Genomic DNA, 20,204 nt, shown 5'->3' on the forward strand with positions numbered 1-20,204 from the left:
ATATAATGATATGATACGTAATACGGTACTAAAAAAATATAAGAAATATTTAAAATTAATAAATCCTGCAATAATGTTTACTAATTTTAATTGTCATATATTTTTGTCATGCCGTATTATGTCATATAGGTTTTATGAAATTACCTATCGTACAATTCGTATAATTTTATCGGTGGTGTAATTTTAGCTTTAGTACTCATCAACATGAGAAGCGATAATGTTGCGCACGTGCCGCTCGCGTGCCGTGGCGCTACCTAAATTTATTATAATATTAAATTTTTACTAGCATTTCGTGTTAATGGTTAAGCGTGTTAATTAGCTACAAATGACGGGGTAAAAACCGCGTTGGCTGTGGACGTTGAGCCGCTTTGAGGGCAAACGTCGGGGATGTTAGGAGCCGCTTTGTGCCACCGCGTTGCAAGAAGCAGGAAAAACGTCACAAGCCGTTGCGAGCGACGTTTTATGGCCGATCCATCTCTGTCCATAAAATAAATCTCGTTATTTTACGAACGGGCCGTGTCCCGGATTTTCTCTCCAGAGACTTTATCGTTGTCCAAGGACGATGAATCTTCTCCGCGCTTTGGTCGCGTTTTTCTTGAAGCAAGTGGGGAAAGTGCGTTGCCTGATGACGTCATAGAAGCACGAGGCGAAAGGCCGAGAACACGATAGACGAGAATAAAAGAATGAGGAATAGGATATAGACATTTTTTTTTCAACCTTATTTGCACGACAAGCTCCCGCTGACCTTCACGCCTATTTTTTTCTCAGGTAGAATTTTATGCTCACGAAAGGTTGCTGGTTTCCTTTTTACACTTTCCTGACATCCCTGTTAGACATCTTGGCAAAGCAAGCGTCCATTTTTGGGCTAGTTTAATTTCAACTTGCCATATTAATTATTTATTAGTCATAATATTTGCATCGCAAATCGATTTCATCGTAGATTCTTATTAATGTGCAATTCTTGTATTTTCTCACGTTTCTACGTATGATCGGCCAGGAAAGAATTCAGTTAGCAAAATTTTACGATCTTGAAACTGGGACTTGAAACTTAATCTCAATTCGTCATCCTGTTTCGTATCTTCTTGCCTCTTCCAACGTTGTCTCGCCTCGGATTCTCTCATCGCGCGTCGGTGTACATACGCTATCGCATACACGACCCGGTCTCATTAGCTGCCTTTTCATTAATAATAATGCGTTATAATGTCGATACAACTGTTCGACGTAGGCTCTTTTTTTTCTTTTTTTCTTCTTGAAGCTCGGTTACAGTTTTAGATGTGTCGATAGTCTCTAATTAATTATGCTCGACTAAACAAAGTGTTGACGTCATTATCAACGTTGTTTTTCTCGGAAACACGAGGCATCGAAAGTATTTGTCATCTCTTGCTACTAGCAACTGTGCGATTTGAGAAAATATACAATTCAACTTCAAGCACATAAATAACGAAAAAAGCGGCCTGCATGTGTGCGAGATGCTTTATGTTATATAATTTCTCTTAGCGACAATATTTTTAAATTGAAAAGTTTATCATCTGAAAAGTGTATTCACGTATGTACACACACACACACACACACACACATGCACACACGTGTATGGTATATTGCTTCTGTCACCATATGATTTCTCAATTTGTTTCGAATGTCCAAGAATTTTGATCAATAGCATATTTTATTTCGACAGTTATTTGACAGATATTTTCTTTTATCTGATCGAAAGCAATTAATCAGCAAAAAATTAATTATTGGAATCATTTTTACTGGCTGCTTTCCTTCTCGTTCGCCATCGCGTGTCGTCGCGCTGACTTCGTGTTATATAAGCGAGGAGGACGATCGAGAGGAGGGAGAAAGATCCGACGTTAACGCCGAGAAGTCATAGGCGCCTTTTAAAAATGGCCGCGTGAGACGCGTGTTAGCCTCTGTCAAAAACATCAGGCAAAGCGTCTCGATTACTGCTTTACATATGCACGTTTTACGTATGCATTTCGGTTTAAATGCAGTCGAGTCTAATAACACCGAGAGATACGTAACAACATTTATTTTTCAATTATCATAATAACGCTTAAAAAATTAGAAACAACGGTTTTCGTAGTAATATATCTTTTTTTTTTTTTTTAACCAAAGACACTTGAAACTAGAATTAGGTAATAAAAAAATATCATTGCGGTTTGCATAAACTAAGCGTTCAAGGATTTTAGATTTTCTGAATTACATTTAAAGTATGCGTTTGAGGAGGAAAAGCTTACAATATTCATCTTTGAATTGAATTAAATAATAATAATTATAAATATATAAATAATAATTAAATAATAATAACTTGTCGTGTTTTGCATTATGACAAAATTATTTGAAACGCTTCTCAAGATTGCAGCTATTTCCGTCATAGGACATTTGAAATGCGCCAATGATTTACGAGGATAGGTCTCGGGGTCTTCGGAAGGGAAATGCAGGGAAATAAGCGAAAACACTTTACCAGTATATCCGATGGGGAGGGAGATGTAACGAGGGCGATAAATTTTATCGGCATTACGGACGCGTGCGCTATCTCGTCTCGCAGAAAATTCAGGATCCACGCGAAGAAAGTCTTTTATGATGATCATTAAAAGAGTTCGGTACGACGGGAAAAATCCTGCCGTCGTAAAAGTACCGAAGAATGTAGTTATTGCCAGACGGTGAGACGAGCGTGGTTCTCGAGCAGCCCAAGTATTGTCGTCGTAGCGGCCTCCTCGAGTGCACAAAGTGTTGCCGCCGGGCATTCGACTTCATAATAAAATTACGACTATCGTGGCACAGCTAATATGAACCGAGTTTGTTCCTCTGCAGCTTACGAAACACACTCGCTCCGCTCGCTGCGTCAGGTGGATTTGATTTGATTTGAAAACGGCATTTGAGAGGCGAATCGGCACGTCGTGATATATCCGACGGCATAAGAGCGCTCTGATAATGCCCGATAATGTGCACCCGCCCGTCGTGATAATGAACGCGAATGAATTGAGTGCGCCCGGATGAGTTTGAGTTTCTCATATACGCGGTTGATGAACAATTTTTTATTATTATTAGCGTTGTTTATTTCGTTCTTCACGGTTAATTGTATTAGATGTTTTGTTAAAGTGTAGTGAGTATAAAAACGTGAGTATAAAAATTGTTTTTTCCAAGTTTGTCAATGACGTAGCATTGCGACGTAAATTCCACTCTTGATTTTTCTTGAAAGTCAATATATTGAAAAAGTTTTTTTATTGTTCAAGTAAATATATTTATTTTAACAATTTAATTTAAAAAAATTATTTTTTTAAGTTCAAACATAAATTAATATATTTTTTTTAAATTAAGGAAATGATGTTGAAATAAATATATATGTTTGCTTGAAATAAAAATCTTTTTCTTCAGTATGGAATAGAAAGAGATCGAAATTCTACAATTCTTGCAAAACAATTATTGTAGTCCATTTTTAAATAATGGCTTATTCGAATATAATACTTGCTAATTTACCCAATAATTAAATTCTAATTTATTTATTACATTCAGTTTATGTATAAAGCAATGCTATTTTTGATCTTGTGAAATTTTACAACCTTATCGGTTTTCGACAAACATGTGAGAAAGATCTTGATGCTCGCGCGCATATCGACTCTCACATTTCCGGTTTAAAAAGATTTCTCAATTTGTTTTTTTTCTCTCGACGAATGGCCTCTGCCTTTTGCTAGGAATAAGCACCTTTACATGTATTCATAAGCTTAGCTCGCTAAGCGCGTTGCCGTTGCCTGCGTTGCGCAATCGATTATGCCCACAATGAGTAAGCCGTAACTGGACGTACGGATTTCAATTATGCCGAGGTAATACGCAGCTAAACGCGTTGGGAGCTCTCTTTGGCATTCTCGCTAGATGCGTCCAATGCCAACGCGGTAGAAAAGAAAAATCGAAATCTCGACCTAATTGAAAGAACCACTGTTGGTCCGTGAACCTCCGAAATTTCGACATCGTTGTGCGACTATTTTTACAATTAGTTACAACTGCGGTAACAGTCTCTCGATTTTCGAGCGTAATCGCACGTATTTGTTCATATTATTTCTGTCATATAATTTATTCAAAATAAATTGATAATTTATGTATCATTTAATAATCATACAGTTAAATATGCAATATAATTATGAAGTGACTAATTCTATTAACAGTGAAAAGTTATTAGGATTTAATCTATTAATGTCAATTGTGCGAAAGAGAAGGAGTTCTTTTTTTAATTATCTTATTCTTTTTATTTTTATGAAGTGGTTTAATTACCTATATTGATTAGGGTCCAAAATAGATATCGTGCAAGATTCATGCACGATAATTGGCTGTCGATTATTTCTATTCAACTTTGGTATCTTATTGAGAAAGTATCGGACAATACGGTTTCTGCAAAGTAAATAAAATTTGAAAACGTGTTTAATTTTAACAGTTCAAATAAACTATGTACATATGAGAGGTGTGTGAATAAGATTTTATTTTTGTTTAATAACATATTTTATAGTTTATCTAGTTTATCTAGTTTACTTGTTAAAAATTAAATTTTACAACACTACGGAAAATCTCCATTTTTGTGTAAGTACTTAAAATATTTAAGATGATCAGCAACAAAATTTTATGCGATTGTTCAGATATTCTGTAAATAAATAAAGAGATTTCATTTATTTTGTAGAATTGATTTCTGCATTGCAATGAAGCTTTACGTAAAACCTTTTTTATATTTAAAGTACTTAGATAAAAAAAATTTATATATTTTTTTATTCGACCGATAATGCGACAACAGAAATTAAACAAGAACGCCTCCAACGGTCGTAGCTAGATCTGAGTGCTTATATTTATTTGCGTGATTTTATACACTTCTTCAACTCGGAGCTGTGTTATGACTGAAAAAGTAAATCGGCGCGCAGTTTGATGAATTTGAAGAAGCATATAAAATCACACGAATAAATATAAGCACTAAGATCTAGTTATGACCGTTGAAGGCGTTCTTGTTTAACTTTTGTTGTCATATTTTTTCATTACTTCTTATTTCATTATTTCATTATTAATTATTTACATTGGAGCACATGTCTACTTCTTATTGAAATAATTTTTTATCCAAATAGAAAATTGCTGTCAAATTTTTTCTACTGCCTTCAAATGCAATATAAAACAATGTCATTTCTTCATAATTTTTTCTTCACGTTTTGAGAAATGTCTTATACATCTTTAATAACTATAACACTCGCATTAAAAAAAGAATATTCTTTTAAAATGATGTAATGACATTTATTATCAATAAAATTACAATTTTATTGTATCGCACACATTGAAAGCATTAACACGTTTATGAGCCGCGGGAACGTTTCAGATTTCTTCCGCGAATAAAAGATGGTCGATCTCGAGGTTAAACGAGTGCAATTGGCTTCTCGCGAAAATCCGCGATATTCAAAACGAGCAGCGCGAGTGACGTGTTTTTTTCCCAGGAGGCTCGGCATATTCGCGGAACGCGTAATACAATCCCGCGCGAAGCGGCCGCGGGAATGGCTTAAATCGCTTTAATAAGGAGCATTCAAGGAGATTAGCGACGAGCGGCGCATGGCAAAACGCTACGAAACTCGCGGCTTTCGAAGGTCGTCGCTCCAACCGGTGGCGTCTTACTGCCGCCGTGTGAAACGATGTCAGTGTGTCAGTGTCAATGGAGGCGAGTCATCGGGTCCGCGTCGTCGTGTCGATTGCGATTCAACGGGAAGATTATTTCGTTGATCCGCCGTAATATCGGCTCCTATCCGTAACGGTGTCAGCGAGCGAGAGATAGAGAAATCGTGAGAGGGAGAGAAAACGTCGAGAGAAGGAGAGATAGAGAAAGAGAGAACGCGAGCAATGCATCTCGCGCGTAATATCTACATCATTAGGAGATTGAATCCATTTCCGATGTCTCTGTCACGTCACATGTCCGTGCCGACTCGGACCACTGTCGCCGCCACGGGCGCGTGTTGGTTTGGGTTATTTTGGGTTTCTGCCGCGCGCGACCTCGATACTCTAATGATACATTAACACGTGCGAAATCACGTGGATTTATATACTCGGTGGAGATAAAGCTTAAATAAGATCTCATTCCGAGATAGAGTATCGCGAGCACGTGCGACGAGTTAGAGAGAGCGCGTATGTAACCATCTTCGTATTTAAATGTCAATTTATACAACAAATATTCGTTTATTTGCTCCCTCCGAGAAATGCGATACATTTTAGTTTAAATGTCATGAGACGACGACAAACATTCTTACGTCTCCACTGATTCGTAACACGAAACAATAAAGTCGAACAAACAGAATTTCGAAAGTAGAAGTTTTAAAATAACAGATTCGTGTATTAAGTCAGCTATTTTCTAAGCACATGTTTCTGATTATTTCACAAAATCTCTCTCTCTCTCTCTCTCTCTCTCTCATGCATACATTAAGGTTTATATCGCGACATGAAGGAAATAGCGAATTCAGATGCGTCATCGGATGATAAACACGTCGCCGCAGAGTGCGGTAATAGCGATTACTCCGTCTCCTTCGTAAAATGACAATCGGGCGCTGCTCGAAGCGCATCTCTGCTCTCTTAAGCGATTGCGCGTTCTTAGCTGTGCACACAAACTGCGCGACACCGCGCTTATCACAACATATTAATAGCGGGGCGTTAAGTTAACGGAAAACGCGGGCGAGGAAGGGGGAAAAGAAGAGGGGTAATCGAGGAGAGAGGAAGGAGATGCCGTCGTCGCCGAATCGTCAGGAATTCTCAATCCGCCGTTTAGCCTTCGCGCCGGGCTCAAAATAAACGCGACAACTCACTCGCGCGACGCGCGCCTCTCCCACCGCAGCTTCTTCTTTCCTTGCTCTTTCGAACTTTACGTATATCGTCAGAGTCGTCATCGTCGTCGTCGTCGTCGTCTTTCTTCGCGACGATTGCGATGCACTGTTTGTGCAACGTGTCGGTACAGCTAGCGTCGATGAGCCGTCGCGCGATCTCTCACGACGAGCTTCTTCCGCGGACTTTTAGCTTCGTTTACCTGTGCGGAATTATTTATATGGGGCTTCACTCTCCGGACAATCGACGGAAATGTCCATGCGTTAGATAAAATACTTTTACATGTGTTTTACATGCACGTGACACGTGTGCATGTGAAATGCCTGTATATATATTTCCGCGCGTCGAAATGAAGGGGGTTTTAAATGGTAAATACGGAAAACCGGCTCGTTTTATGCTAAACAAACAGCGAGCATGAAATATGTTTAATCAAATAAATTCAATTTACTCTCGAATAATTGAGTACGTATGTATTTAAACATATTTGGATAATACCGAGTGTCTCTTCTTCAGCGTTAGAAAAATAATTCGAGTAGAGTGTCGAGACCGTGCTTCTTTTTACAAGCAAGAATAGGTATAAAATTGCGAGTAAGTAAATAAATCGAAAACAAAATGCTAAGCGGGACTAACTCAAGTGTCAAATATTATCAGAATGAAAAAAAGAAAACGTACATTTGAAGAAACGTAATTCTCCGCGATTAAGAAAAGTTCGATGGTATAAATTTCTCAATCGGGATTTTATTTAGGCTACAAATAGAATTTTAACTCGATATGCACTCGATCATCGGTATATTTTAATACAATCGAGCTGCAATTAAAAAAAAAAAAAACGTGACGTACGCAATTTTTGCTGAGCGAAAATCGATTCCGAGAGCTTTAACGAGGAACGGGTAAATGAAACTTGTTTAGAGATGTTTAGTATTCCGCTGCAATGCGCTATTTTAAGTAGGAGCGACATGGGTTTCTTGACGCGCGACGCACTCGAGATCTAAAATGGACGTCGTCAGTCCTAGTTCGTGTTAACCGGAACGGCTCTTCTCCCTCTCTTTAGCGCTCGCTGAGTGGTTAACGAAGCCCGCCGCGCGTCGAATTCGCTACACGTACAAGCGTGTGGCGTGTGCGTGAGCGCGGTCGTGTGTACATGGTACAAGCGTGCCGTGCGGTCTCTCACGCGTGCTCGCTCGCACGGACGAGCGGCTCTTTAAAGCGCGCACAGAAGGCTGACGACTCCGCGCGCGCGCGCGCGCGCACGCACGCACGCACGTAAGAGGAAGAGAGATACGGACGGCTCTTTATCGTTTTGTTAGACTTTACCCTTGTCTTTGTACGACGCGAACAAGAAAGCCGTGCTGCGAATTCAACACGTGCAAATGTCGATTCGACACGTGCAAATTTCGCGGATGTACAGGAAGAGATTTGGACGGTAGTTATTTTGCTACAAAAGAAACGATGACCGACAATTTCGAGCGAAGTATGACAATTTGAAATTTGAGTAGAGATAATTCTTGTTAAAGCAAATAATAGTATTTTGCAATTTAAATATTAGTTTTTTTTTTTTTAATCTTTCTCGCATTAACTCTTTCTTTCTCGCATTAACTCTTTGAGACTCAGGCATCGATTGAATAAAATTTCTTTCTTTATAATATTATCTGAAAATGTACTCCTAACGAAGAATTTTATAAATTTTGAATAAAAGTTAATTTTCAAAATTAAAAATACTACTTGGAAGTTTTGGCAAAGTTTTGTTAAATCACACGAGGCAATTTGAAATTATTGTAATGTAGAAAATAATTTTTTTCACATTTTTTAATTAAAATAATTGTTTATTTTTTAAACTGTCGCGAATTGCACACATGTAATTGACCACGGCTATTTAAAAATTACAATTTAACTTAATTATTTGATTTTAATAGTCGCTATTAATTCTATAACTAATATTAATTATAGGTAATTATAGAATTTGGAACCGCGACGGTACATTATACGGTGCATTAGGCAACGTATTCATCGCGAATATATTAAATTCGCTTTACCCGTCGCGATATCGTTTTCTCCAACGCGCGTTACAGTGCGATATGAAAGAGACATATCGAGTTGTTATAACGGACGAATAAAATCGGCTACTTCCCTTCACATCGTCTCCTCCCAGTCCGATCGCTACAGGGAAAATGATCGGGCATTAAATCGCCGTGTTATTCGACATTCGAACGTCACGCTGACGTCGGCGCGTGCGACCAAGCCGCGCGCGCCTTCGTGGAAGCGTCACACATTTCATCACGTGGCATGTCGTAACCGACTCTCTCCTTATCGCCAGCTCCATTTTCACTACAGTATGTACTACACGAAAACAAGCTTGCTTCCATATCCAGTTATTGATTCTGCAGCGCGTTAACGTTATCGCGCGTTGCACTCCAAACGTTATTCCTCGGCGCTCTTATTTGTCCTATTGTTGCTCTTAAATTTCCAGTATGTTCGAACGTAAACCTCACTGTTGAGACACCAGTAATCGATGATGTATCATTCGTGGCGACGCAAAGTTTATTAATCAGAAAGAAATTCCTCCTTAATTTCGTTTCTCATCCCGCATTTTCTGGTCATTCACTTCTCGCAGTCGAATTATTTCTGTTCCAAAGCGTATCGCGAAACAAAGTCACGGAGGGAGTTGCGGGACTTCGCCCGGCACATGGGTGCTCGATTCGACGTTTACAAAGTAGCGAGCCGAGCGGAAAGAGCCGCGCAACGACGCTTGATGTTCCTCGTAAAACACGGCCACGGTGTTTTATTGGCCGACCGAGGAGACGAGCCCTCCGCGATGGGTGGAGTCGATAACGCAATAATCCTTTATCGCGCGATTGAAAAGGACGGGACAGGGGGTTGTGAGGGGCGGGGAGGAGGAGCGAGAAACAGCGGAAGGATATTCTTTGGTCATCGAACGACTCGGGGACGACGATGACGTTTTTACGGACCGACGACATAAATCGACTTGTCCCGCGAGTCGAATAAGGAGCATGAGAGAGAAAACAGTTTTATCCGCTCGAAGCACCACTAGTGATTCCTTCCACGGTAGTTTCCTGTGCGTCCTTTGTCTCCGGGGGATTCCGGGAAAAGGGTCAAGGGAGGAAAGGCCACCGCTATTCTAAAATACATCGGAGACGAAACGGAAAGAACGCAGCGTTTGTTTTCCTACCTGAGCTTCATGTATGAATCGTACTACATTTGTATACCGGAGAGATTAATCTAAATAGGAATAAGTATTTATATAAGGAGACTAGAACGCACGCCAGTCGAACTAGAACCTGTTCGTTATCTATGAATTATTAATATAAAATTATTAGTGGAAGCGAGCTACGTGCTATAAATAGGAATTTTATGAATGGGACGTAAATAGAGAGAAGAAAATAAATTAAAAATTTTACCTCTCATGCGTTTTAAATACTCTCGTTCGTTAAAAATACATTCGGATTGTTTTATTTTGCATCCGTTGTTTTCGATGCTGTGAGTACCGTTTAAAGAAAAAGAGGCTTAAAACGAATTAAAATTTGCCACACAAAAAAAATGGTTTTGCATGTATAGTCGCAATTTTTTGGCTGCAAACAAATTAAGGTGGATAAATGATTAGCAAATGTTGTGAGATCGCATATGTTTGATGCTTAATCAGTTTAAATAACAGAGACAGAATTTATATCTGATCCGTTTGTGAAATTTAAAAATAAATTTTTCTGTGGCGCCTATTCATTAAGGCCAACTTGTTACAAAATTTGACTGTATAATTGGCAACGAGATTTAAATTTTCTAGAAGGATTGCAAAAATGCTGATGCTATAAATTCTATATGCAATAATATTTTAACAGATACAAAAAAGTGGCGATAAACTTGGTTGTGACTAGAACTCTATTTAAATCAGCAAAACTTTTTTTTTTTTTTAATGAAGATACATGATTTACTATCGTCACAAGAGAAGCGTGAGGGAAGCTTTATTGACAATGTCAGAGATATAACGGCGAGAACGGCTGATAAATCGCGCTGAACGGAAGCAAATCGCAGCATCCGCCGATGAAAACGACGATAGCTGAGGCCGGTCTATTACGTGTAATCCGGGATTTAAAGTCAAGACGATGGATCGAGACGGATTAGAAACTTGGAGTAATAGACATCGAACGGTTCGGCGAGGAGCATCCAGCGTGCGGTTAAAGGCAGATCAAGTCGGATTTTCAATTTGTGTTTCGTTCGCTTAATCACCGTTTATAATTCCGCCTTCTACATTAATTCATTTCACTCTCGTCGGCCTTTTCATGTCCCGAGATAATATACGCGTGTTTCTTTTTCTTGTTCCTGTTTTTTTTACAAGTTGCATTGAAACTTTTATAGCGATAACAAAGTTGTAAACGTGAACATATTCGAACTCTCGTTTTACTCGTTTTTTTTTTATCTCGTTATATACGTGATACCGCACCGATATATCAAGGTACTTATATTGTATCATTAAACTATTAGATTACCAATTAGTGTATATTTTGTTTCGTCCCCGGAGGGCTCGCTGCTCTCTCCCCCTTGCTCTCCACGCTGCACGTATCTGTCTCTCTCTTTCTTCTTATCGGCGAACTGCGAATCGCAGCTGGCGAGGGCCGCTTTAAATCATCCCTTTCTCATTACCATTTCAAATGGGCCGCGATTAACGCGAATTAATTATCTACGATGGCAATAACCCGCCTCCGGGGCGGACCGGGGCGCCGCTGCTAAACGTTCGCTCGAACGACGAGGAGAAAAATCCACCTCGAGGTACATTCGCTATTCCGATATTGAAAAAAATATATCGGCTAATTCGGCCGCGAAAGAGGCGCGAATTAATCCACGGAGGATTAAATCGATCGCGACGCTCGTCGGGAATTGAAAACGCCGCCGTCGGAGAATCGCTGGCACTTAAAAGTACATTAATCGAGTACAATAAAACTCCCGGAGTACACGCGCACCTCGCGGAAACGATAAAAATAATGGACCGCAATAATGATAGTAAGTCGTTTATTCTAAATTTATCTCATGTAATGGTCCCCCCTCTTAAAAGATGATTACGGCAAAATGGAGTTTGAAAATGAGAATTAAATCTTCAATACATCACCTTTTCTTGCGAGAGAGTTTATTATCTTTTCTTGAGAGCACGCGTTATTAGTATAATACTAAAATGTTGCAACAGGTGTTTCTTAATGAAAAGTGGATTTCGCGTTACTTTAGCGTTAAAATTTTAGAGAATCGTGAGCGAAGATACCGTACATCGATGATGCGACATTTACCGAATAAAGAAAGTTAATTTGCCAGCCGAGCTTATGTACGCGAATGTATCCTTATTGTTTGTACCTTACGTTTGTAGTAAATCGTCGTTCACGCAAGCGGCAATTGCGGGCGCACGAATCGATGCGAAAAATAGCGAATGTGGAAATCAAAAAGGCAATCGATTTCGTCGCGAGAGCGAGCAGTGATTTCGGTGCGCGTTTGTGTCCAATGGTGGAGGCCACCGACGACGACGACGACGACGACGACGACGACGACGTCGACGGCGCGGCGGCGGCTGATTGTGCCGGATTGTTAAACGAACATTTTTGAAAACTGTCCGATCCATTCCTCGCGCGGGGACCGGGGCCGTCCGGGCTTTCGATCGCACAAATAACCGACAGAGAGTACGCCGCCCGCCACTTGTCGAAAGCGGTTCGAGCTCGTTAGCTCGATGAACTTCGACCGTTCTGTGACAATATTCCCAGATATTCAATAAAGCCGAGCCGACGAGAGCCGGCCGGCCGGTGTGCGCTGGCTTGGAATTTTATTTCCTCGCGCGGATTCGCGGATAGAGATGTTTCGATATCTTTTTCGCGCGTTTTTCCCGCGTTGCGAAGAAATAAGAGCGGATCGCGAAGGCTGACTAACAGAGAATTATCATAATTTACATGTTTTCTCGATTTAAATGCGTCGATTTTTGGATAGAATGGAAGAGCGGGAATCGATAAGAACTAAATTAAATTCGAATATTATTAGACCTTAGGCAATTAGAACTAAAATTTCTCCTTCAAAACGCGCGAACGTTTTAGAGCTTGAAGTAGATTGAAATAGAATAACCAGTGCGATGGATCCTAATTCTGAAGATAAATTTACTCGTCGGATGTGAGATTTTTAATTTCACATTCGTCTGATATTTTTATCTCGGTGAATTACGAAATCGTGATTAACGACAAGCGACTTGGTCTCGGAGAACAAGCTCAGTCGTTTGGTATTTTCTTCTGGCATCGATTTAGTTCAGAGTATACTTTCTAGTTGATTTAGCGAAGCATGAAGCGGCGCGGCGAAAAGAAAAAGAGAGAGAGAAAGAGAAGGAGCTCGACGACATTCGGGGGCGGTGGTGGTCGGAGGGACGGGACGCCGCGGATATCGGACGAGAAAGTATCGCGCGACACGGCGAGGAGGAAACGAGGAGACCGCATTCGGCCGTGGAAATACCCGCGCCACTAAAACGTGCGCCATCCGAACGCACGTGCCTGCGCGAGTATATGTGCGGAAAGGGATTCTGCACTCGGTCGCGCGCGCGGCAATGGGATAAATGTATCCTAGTAGTAGCGCGAGCGTACTCCGGGACAAATAGAGTCGTTCTTAACTTCGCTCGATTATATTACAGGTCTCGAGAAATTACCGAGTCGCTTACATGCACGACCGGGGACGCGATTAAACTTTCCGTCGGATATTTCTCGCCGTCACGAATAATAAGCAGGCTTGAATTAAGAGGCGAGGGAAATGAAGGTGACTTTGACAATTTTTTTTTCTTTCGAAAAATTTATTCTAATTCAAAAGATTATTGCGCACGTCCAAAGATATGTGCTTTTATATGCAATTTCTGTAATTTTTATTACAAGATTTGTTAAAGTTGTAAACATTGTGCTGATACTCGTGATGCGGTTTTTCTAAAATGGTTTTTACACAACCACTATAACTATGTTGTTTTATTACTTGAAAAATATATTGTATCATAAAAAAGACGAGAAAAGTTAATTTTTATCGTAGCCGATTTTTAAAATAACTTTTTTTCGCAAAATGATAGCCGTCTGAATATAGATGTGTAAATTTTTAATAAGAAAATCTTATTTTTCGAATTTATAAAAAAATTAACTGTGACTTTAAAAAAAATTCTACGATAAAAATTTGATAATCATATGAAGAATATCTGTGCAAAATTTCAGCTTAACCAGATCAATTTGTCTTTGAGATATATTGGTTATCGTTTTGTAAAACATTTTAAGAGAGAAATGTTTTTATAGATTTCGGTAAAGTTGTCAATAACATAATTTTTTGTATACATTTAAATCATTGATTCTTGGTCCATATAATTTTTCTTCCTGCAATTCCGGTCTTTAACAATTCCTTTCTTAATTGCTTGAGCTATATGTTTTCGTCTCTACTCGAAGTCGAACTTCTAGCTGCGCGTTCCGCGAGTGTTCATGCTCTGACTGTCCTCATTTCTTCTTGCTCTGCTTGATACCTATTTTTAGGCGGTATCTTCTTGTATCTCTTCTATACTCTCCAGAACGAGGATTGTCGTGAACCTTACATCTGTTGTTTCTTTGTCAATAATAACAGTACAATTACGCCACAGAATGAATTGAACTGTTCGGTACAAGCAGCAGAATATATGACATATTATTGCACTAGCTTTGTTCAGTTTTCTGTTACTTGGCCTGGTGAAAAAGTAGGGATGTCTCACTGACAATGAGCGAAGCTTCTTTGTTGCCATAATACGGTCACAATAATGACTGTATTATACCTGCGTGCAACGACCGGTCCCTTTGATCGTTGTCCTTTTGATCAACCGCTTATTGCAGGCTATATAACAGTTATAATTTTGGAAGTTTTTTTAATGAAAATTTCAGGAAATATTAGTTCAATTGTCGAATAAAAATATTTTTGAGAAATCGATTTTTTTTTTATACATCCAAGTGTATACTACAAAAAATTACAGAAATTATGAATGAAAGCGTATGGACGTGTACAATAATTTTTTCAATTAAATTAATTTTTAAAAAATTCTCAAAATTTCCCTTTATTTTTAATATTTCTAGGTGTATGCCTTTTAATTCAAGCTCGCTTATTACAAAAAATTAGTATCAAATCAAAATCATATTCTCATATATAATTAAGAGTAAAAAAATTTTATGAAAGAATTTGATAATCAAGCAGACACAACTTGCTTACATGAAAATTCTTTACGTAAGAAACAAATTTTTTCTTGTAAGCAAGTTATATTTATTTAAAATTATGAAGTTCCTTTAAGAAGATTTTATACTCTTATATATGAGGATGTGATTATTGACCTGATGCTAATTTTTTTCTGTGTATATAATTTTGTTCACGCTAAGAATTAATAGCATAAAAATAATAATAGAACGTTAAATCGGCTTCAAAGATCTGTCGGAGACAAAAGTTCGCTCTTTTTTGAAACGAGAAACGAATAATCCGGGAACGGAGAGAAGTATTGAATGCGATAACTCCTTAGCATTCATCCGCAATTAAGCGGTCGCGGCGAACAGTTATTACTGCCGGTACGTTTAATTTGCATGACAATGCAGCGATTCGCTCATCGACATGCACGTTTCGTTTCGCTTCGTGCGTCTCAACTATCGAGAAAGTATCGTGCGACGATGCGGGGATCACGCTTTGGCAGGATCGACTCCTAATCGGAATACGTGCTCGCTTTATGGAAGAAAGCCCGGCCTTTGCCATCGTTATCGTGAGCTAAGTAAACATCCATGCCGTAAGTGTCATCATTTTCCGTGTAACGCTCTCAAAAAATGGCAATTTCTACGGTGTTACGGGTACGGGGATTCTTATCTCCTCGGGAATAAGTATTTATATTGCCTTGGATAAATGTGTATTGCGCGTGCGTGTACATACGGCATTAACAGTCGTGATTATCTTTCTGAATAATTATTTACATCAAATCTCTATTTCTTAATGCTTTGCGAGTTGAGTCATTCATACCCAGCAATTTATTCATTTATCGCAATACGCGGGAGAGCTAGTGACCTTTTGTACTTTGTGTGACGCGTATTTCCTTTCTTCGTGACGTTACCGTATCGGTGTTTCCTGTCAGACGTTGTACACGCGGTAAAAAAATACTCGATCGCACGTTTATTATGTCTATCGTACTCTCCCTGCGTAGAGTAAAGTCCCTATCTCGATTAGAAACGAGACCGCCCTCTTTGCGACACCCCCGCTGCTCGTGCACTCCCGCTGCGCGCGTGCATTACTTATGTTTAATGCATTTGTAAAAATTCTGCGATGACCATAAAAATATCAGAACGCGCGAAATTAGCATTGTGTCTTGACAAGTTGTTCAGCGTGTGTCAGATAATGCACGTACGAGAAGGAAAACTATCTCAATCGACCTTTAAACGTCTATTTAAAGCACTCTTCGTTCCATATTCGCCATTTTGATTGCTTCACGCGCTGCGAATTAAAAAAAAAATAACGAACGAATTATAATTTATACAGACCGTACTTTTGGAAGAGGACATTGCCATTTATAAAATAGTTTTTTAAAAGAAAAATGAAATTTAATTATCAAAAGAGAAATAAAATTTTATTATCAATTTTACAAATGTTATTTTTTAAAATGATATACATTTTTTTAAATTTTAATGACATGATAAATTAAAAATCATTGTATCTAAAGAGATTTTACATGATTTATATTTATTTAGATTGCATGTAGATCGGCTAAATGTTAGATCGTTTTTCCACATAATCTAACTCGTAACTAACCTTCAATTATTACAAGCGTTGTCTATGAATGGCAACGATTGTTACAAAATTATAGCGTTTCGTTCTCTACGTAACATGAGCGTCACCGGAAACGCGACTAAACAGGTGTTTGCGCCAGCTGCGATCGCGCCCTCGCTATGCTTCGTTACGAATCCCTACTGTCCCCCATCTTCGTCTCCGCCTTGTCTCGACTCCGTCGTTCATCCGCTTCCATCGGACGTGCTTCCTAAAAGGTCGGTAGTTATTCTCGGCGCTGCGTCATATAAGCGAATTCCACCTCCGTGAATTCCGTTTTCCGCGAAAGACGAGAACGTTCTCTGCTCCGGAACGCTGATAAATTAACGTCGCAGAATCGTACCAATAACAATGAATGATCACATATAACACGGAAAACCTGAAGGAATGCCAGCAATTCTGAAGCAATGGCGTGAATCTACAGTTTCTAAATATGTTGGCGATTGCACGGGAAGAAAGAAGCGCGGACTTGTGCACAAATTAATTCTGACGCTCTTACCGTTGCATCGATATTTTATTTGAAATTCAAGTACGAGTAATAATAACATTTGGAAGTAACCAGTAAATTTTTCGTTTTCAGCGTGGAACGGGACCGACTTCGGGAGCGAGAGCGACAGGCCCGCGCGGCGATGTCGGTCCAAGCGGAGCAGGCTGCTGCAGGAGGCGGTCCTGATACGAGACACCATCATCATCACCACCATAACCACGCGCACCATCATGCCAGTATACATGCCGTGCCGAACCTCTTCCGTGCCCCCGTTAGGGTGAGTATCTTTTCTATTTATTCTGCCCTCTGGACGAGTTAATCGCTTTTTTTTCCGTTCGCCACATGTGCACTCTGCATTTGGTATTGATTATCTTTCTTCGCAAATATCTGGCGAGCACTCACTTGTTTAAAATTATAGTGGATATTTTACTTTTTTTTTTATTTCTAAGATATTCATAGGAAGTTTAGATTTATCTTGTTTATCTTGTTCGTGCCACTATTGCTCGTACGTTGATCTTTATGTGGCCGACATTTTTCTAAATATAGCTACATGAACGTCACAGACTAATCTAACTAACGTTGTTGTACCGTGATAAAATATTTTTGCGAATACAAATTGAAAACGGCTACTGTCTGCCGGCCATTAATTTATTGTCAGCGCGATAATACTTTCTCTCTCTCTCTCTCTCTCTTTTTTTCGATTAAAAGAACAGCGTCATGTGTCAGTTAAATTGACACACCAAATATTTTGCGGTCTTTTTTTCTCGGCGAGATGATGCCAAAAATGTTTCTGTACGGGGAAATGAAAGTAGCGACGAATATACCGGCCTGTCGATCAATTTCGCCGCACACGATTGCATCTCGCCGCGTGCATTTAACGGCCGTACCGAGTTCTAAAACGACCATGAGTTTATTTTCCCTTATTAAATGGCATTTTATTAAGCACGACTGTTATTCGCTTGTTATTCGCGGTGGTTGCGAAGTCACGAATAATTAATGAGAGAAAAGGCGAGAGAATCGGGCACCGACGTTCATTTCTTACCGTTTATCTCTCTCTCTTTCTTCACTCTTGTCATATTTATTCAAGCAGAATTCCCGGCCTTGCGTCTGATCGCTTAATGGATCCTTTCCCTTGCGTTTTAAGAGCCATTTCGTCCTTTCTCGCCCTGTCTTTTCACCATCGTCTAGTTAGTAATCGTAGGCATCTCGCCAAGTGGATTCACTGACCGCTTCAATTAACGTTAACCGATAGCCTCCCTGTGTATAAATCCACGGTAATCGGTAATACGTAGAGCGCCTAATGAATTTGCTTTCGCTCACAGTCGTTAATGCTACTCTCAATTTAAATCCATGAATAAGAATTTTCGCTTACTTAAATGTCACATATCAAACATTCCGCTTACTTAAATTCCGCTTACTTAAATGTTACCGCAATGTAACACGTGCCCGGACAAAAATTGCCAATTTTACGAATGACAGTCGAAAGTTATGTCACCGCGGCGCGTTTCTTCCGATATCGACGCGCGAAAATTCCAATTGCCCACTTGAGACACAGCTTCGTGATTACCATACAACTTAATCGGAATATAATCGTCTCTTGGAAATCTCTCTCTGCAAGCAGAAACGCGATTCTCAACGCAAACGTTGCTTCTGTTGTTCAAGCCAAGAAAGGACTACTCCCCCTCCCCCCGTAGTCCTTTGGCAGTCTGGAAAAACGAGTAATGTAATTATGCCTGCACCAGGATCCTTCGCCTTTTCGACCTCGAGTGCTCCAATTCGACCTTTGCGACAGCCATTGTTCAAGACGATGTCTTCCCGTTACTCATTACTCACGTAACTCGCGGCGTTACGTGTTGCGCAACGCAATCATGGGCATTAGCGTGTGTCTTAACGCATTTGTTTCGCAAGATGTTCGACTCGTGTCCCTTAAACTTTCTCTCTACGCGTCGCCCTTCGTGAAACATTTCAGTTCTCGAGTACCGTATCCGTGGGGTTCTTAAGGTCTTCCGACTCAATCTGGAAGCACGGCCAATAGCGGCGAGGCCTACGGGGAAACCTTACCCGGTCGTTGTGGTGGAGTCAAGAACGCGTTGAATCTTCCCGGCGGATCGTAAACTTGGCCCTCTTTTCCCTTATTTCTCCTCTTTTCTTTTTTACCCCTGACTCTCATCCCGGCTATATTCTCTCCACCGGGATTACTCTCGTCGAAATTTATTTCTAATCTGCGATTCATTCAGTTTAGAGGAAAGGGATGATTCTCTCTCTCCTTTTTGGGGACTCGTGCCGCAAATATAAGTCGAAAAGAATCTTTCTTTGCTCTCTAAACGACTATTATGAAAGAGATTATCTTAGATCGCGTTCGTTTTAACAACCCTTTTACTCTCGAGAGCAGTTCTGGATGGTGAGATTCTACGGATAATAATTCTTAGTTACACCCGGCTTATTTTCTACGCGCGAACGGTCGTTTTCGAGAGTAAATGCTCTTATGTCGAACGAAAAAGAGATCATTTCGTTAGATCGAACGGCGGTGAAAGCATCGATAATGACGACCGATAGAATCGCACGGAATTTCCGCGCGGCTCAAGTGCCCCACGATCTTACAACCGGTCTGCGGCGCGGCGTGATTAAAATTGCCATTTGGATATTAATGACTTTTCAGGATCGTTACACTGTATCTCGAACGTCTGTTTTTTTTTTATTTTTTTATTATACGTACGGCGACAGGCACGAAAGAAATACTCAGTTTCCGGTTCCCTTCGGCTTGCTTAATTACGTAACAGCATTCTCTCATTACGCTCGCGCGACACCGCCCCGCCTCGGCTTTGGCTCGCTAATGCTATTTCTTTCGCGGGGTGCGAGCGAACCCCCCTGGCCCGCGCTTTGATTGGCCCTTTCGCGTACTCAACAGGTGTTTTCTCGAGTTTTAACCTTCCTTAATGAGCGCTTTACGAGAACGTGGCGAGAGAGCGATCTGATTCTCTCGAGAGCCTCGATCGACGAGCAATTTCTTCCGCGGATAATTTATTCGTACGCATTTTGATTGGCGGAACGGAACTCTTTAATTTTTTTACTTCGT

The 20,204-nt window shown here is 40.0% G+C and overlaps 1 protein-coding gene across 7 annotated transcripts in view; it reads left to right on the top strand.

The window, feature by feature from the left end:
- LOC105195245 (AF4/FMR2 family member lilli) overlaps nt 1-20,204 on the top strand; it is a 268,074-nt gene that overhangs the window by 112,514 nt on the left and 135,356 nt on the right. For all 7 annotated transcript variants that reach the window (XM_026131040.2, XM_026131042.2, XM_026131041.2 and 4 more), the window contains one exon: nt 17,222-17,405. In XM_026131040.2, the coding sequence (XP_025986825.1) occupies nt 17,222-17,405 (184 nt within the window). The remainder of the gene's footprint in view (nt 1-17,221; nt 17,406-20,204) is intronic.

Source organism: Solenopsis invicta, chromosome 5 (assembly GCF_016802725.1).
Source record: "Solenopsis invicta isolate M01_SB chromosome 5, UNIL_Sinv_3.0, whole genome shotgun sequence".
NCBI classification, from domain to species: Eukaryota; Metazoa; Arthropoda; class Insecta; order Hymenoptera; family Formicidae; genus Solenopsis; species Solenopsis invicta.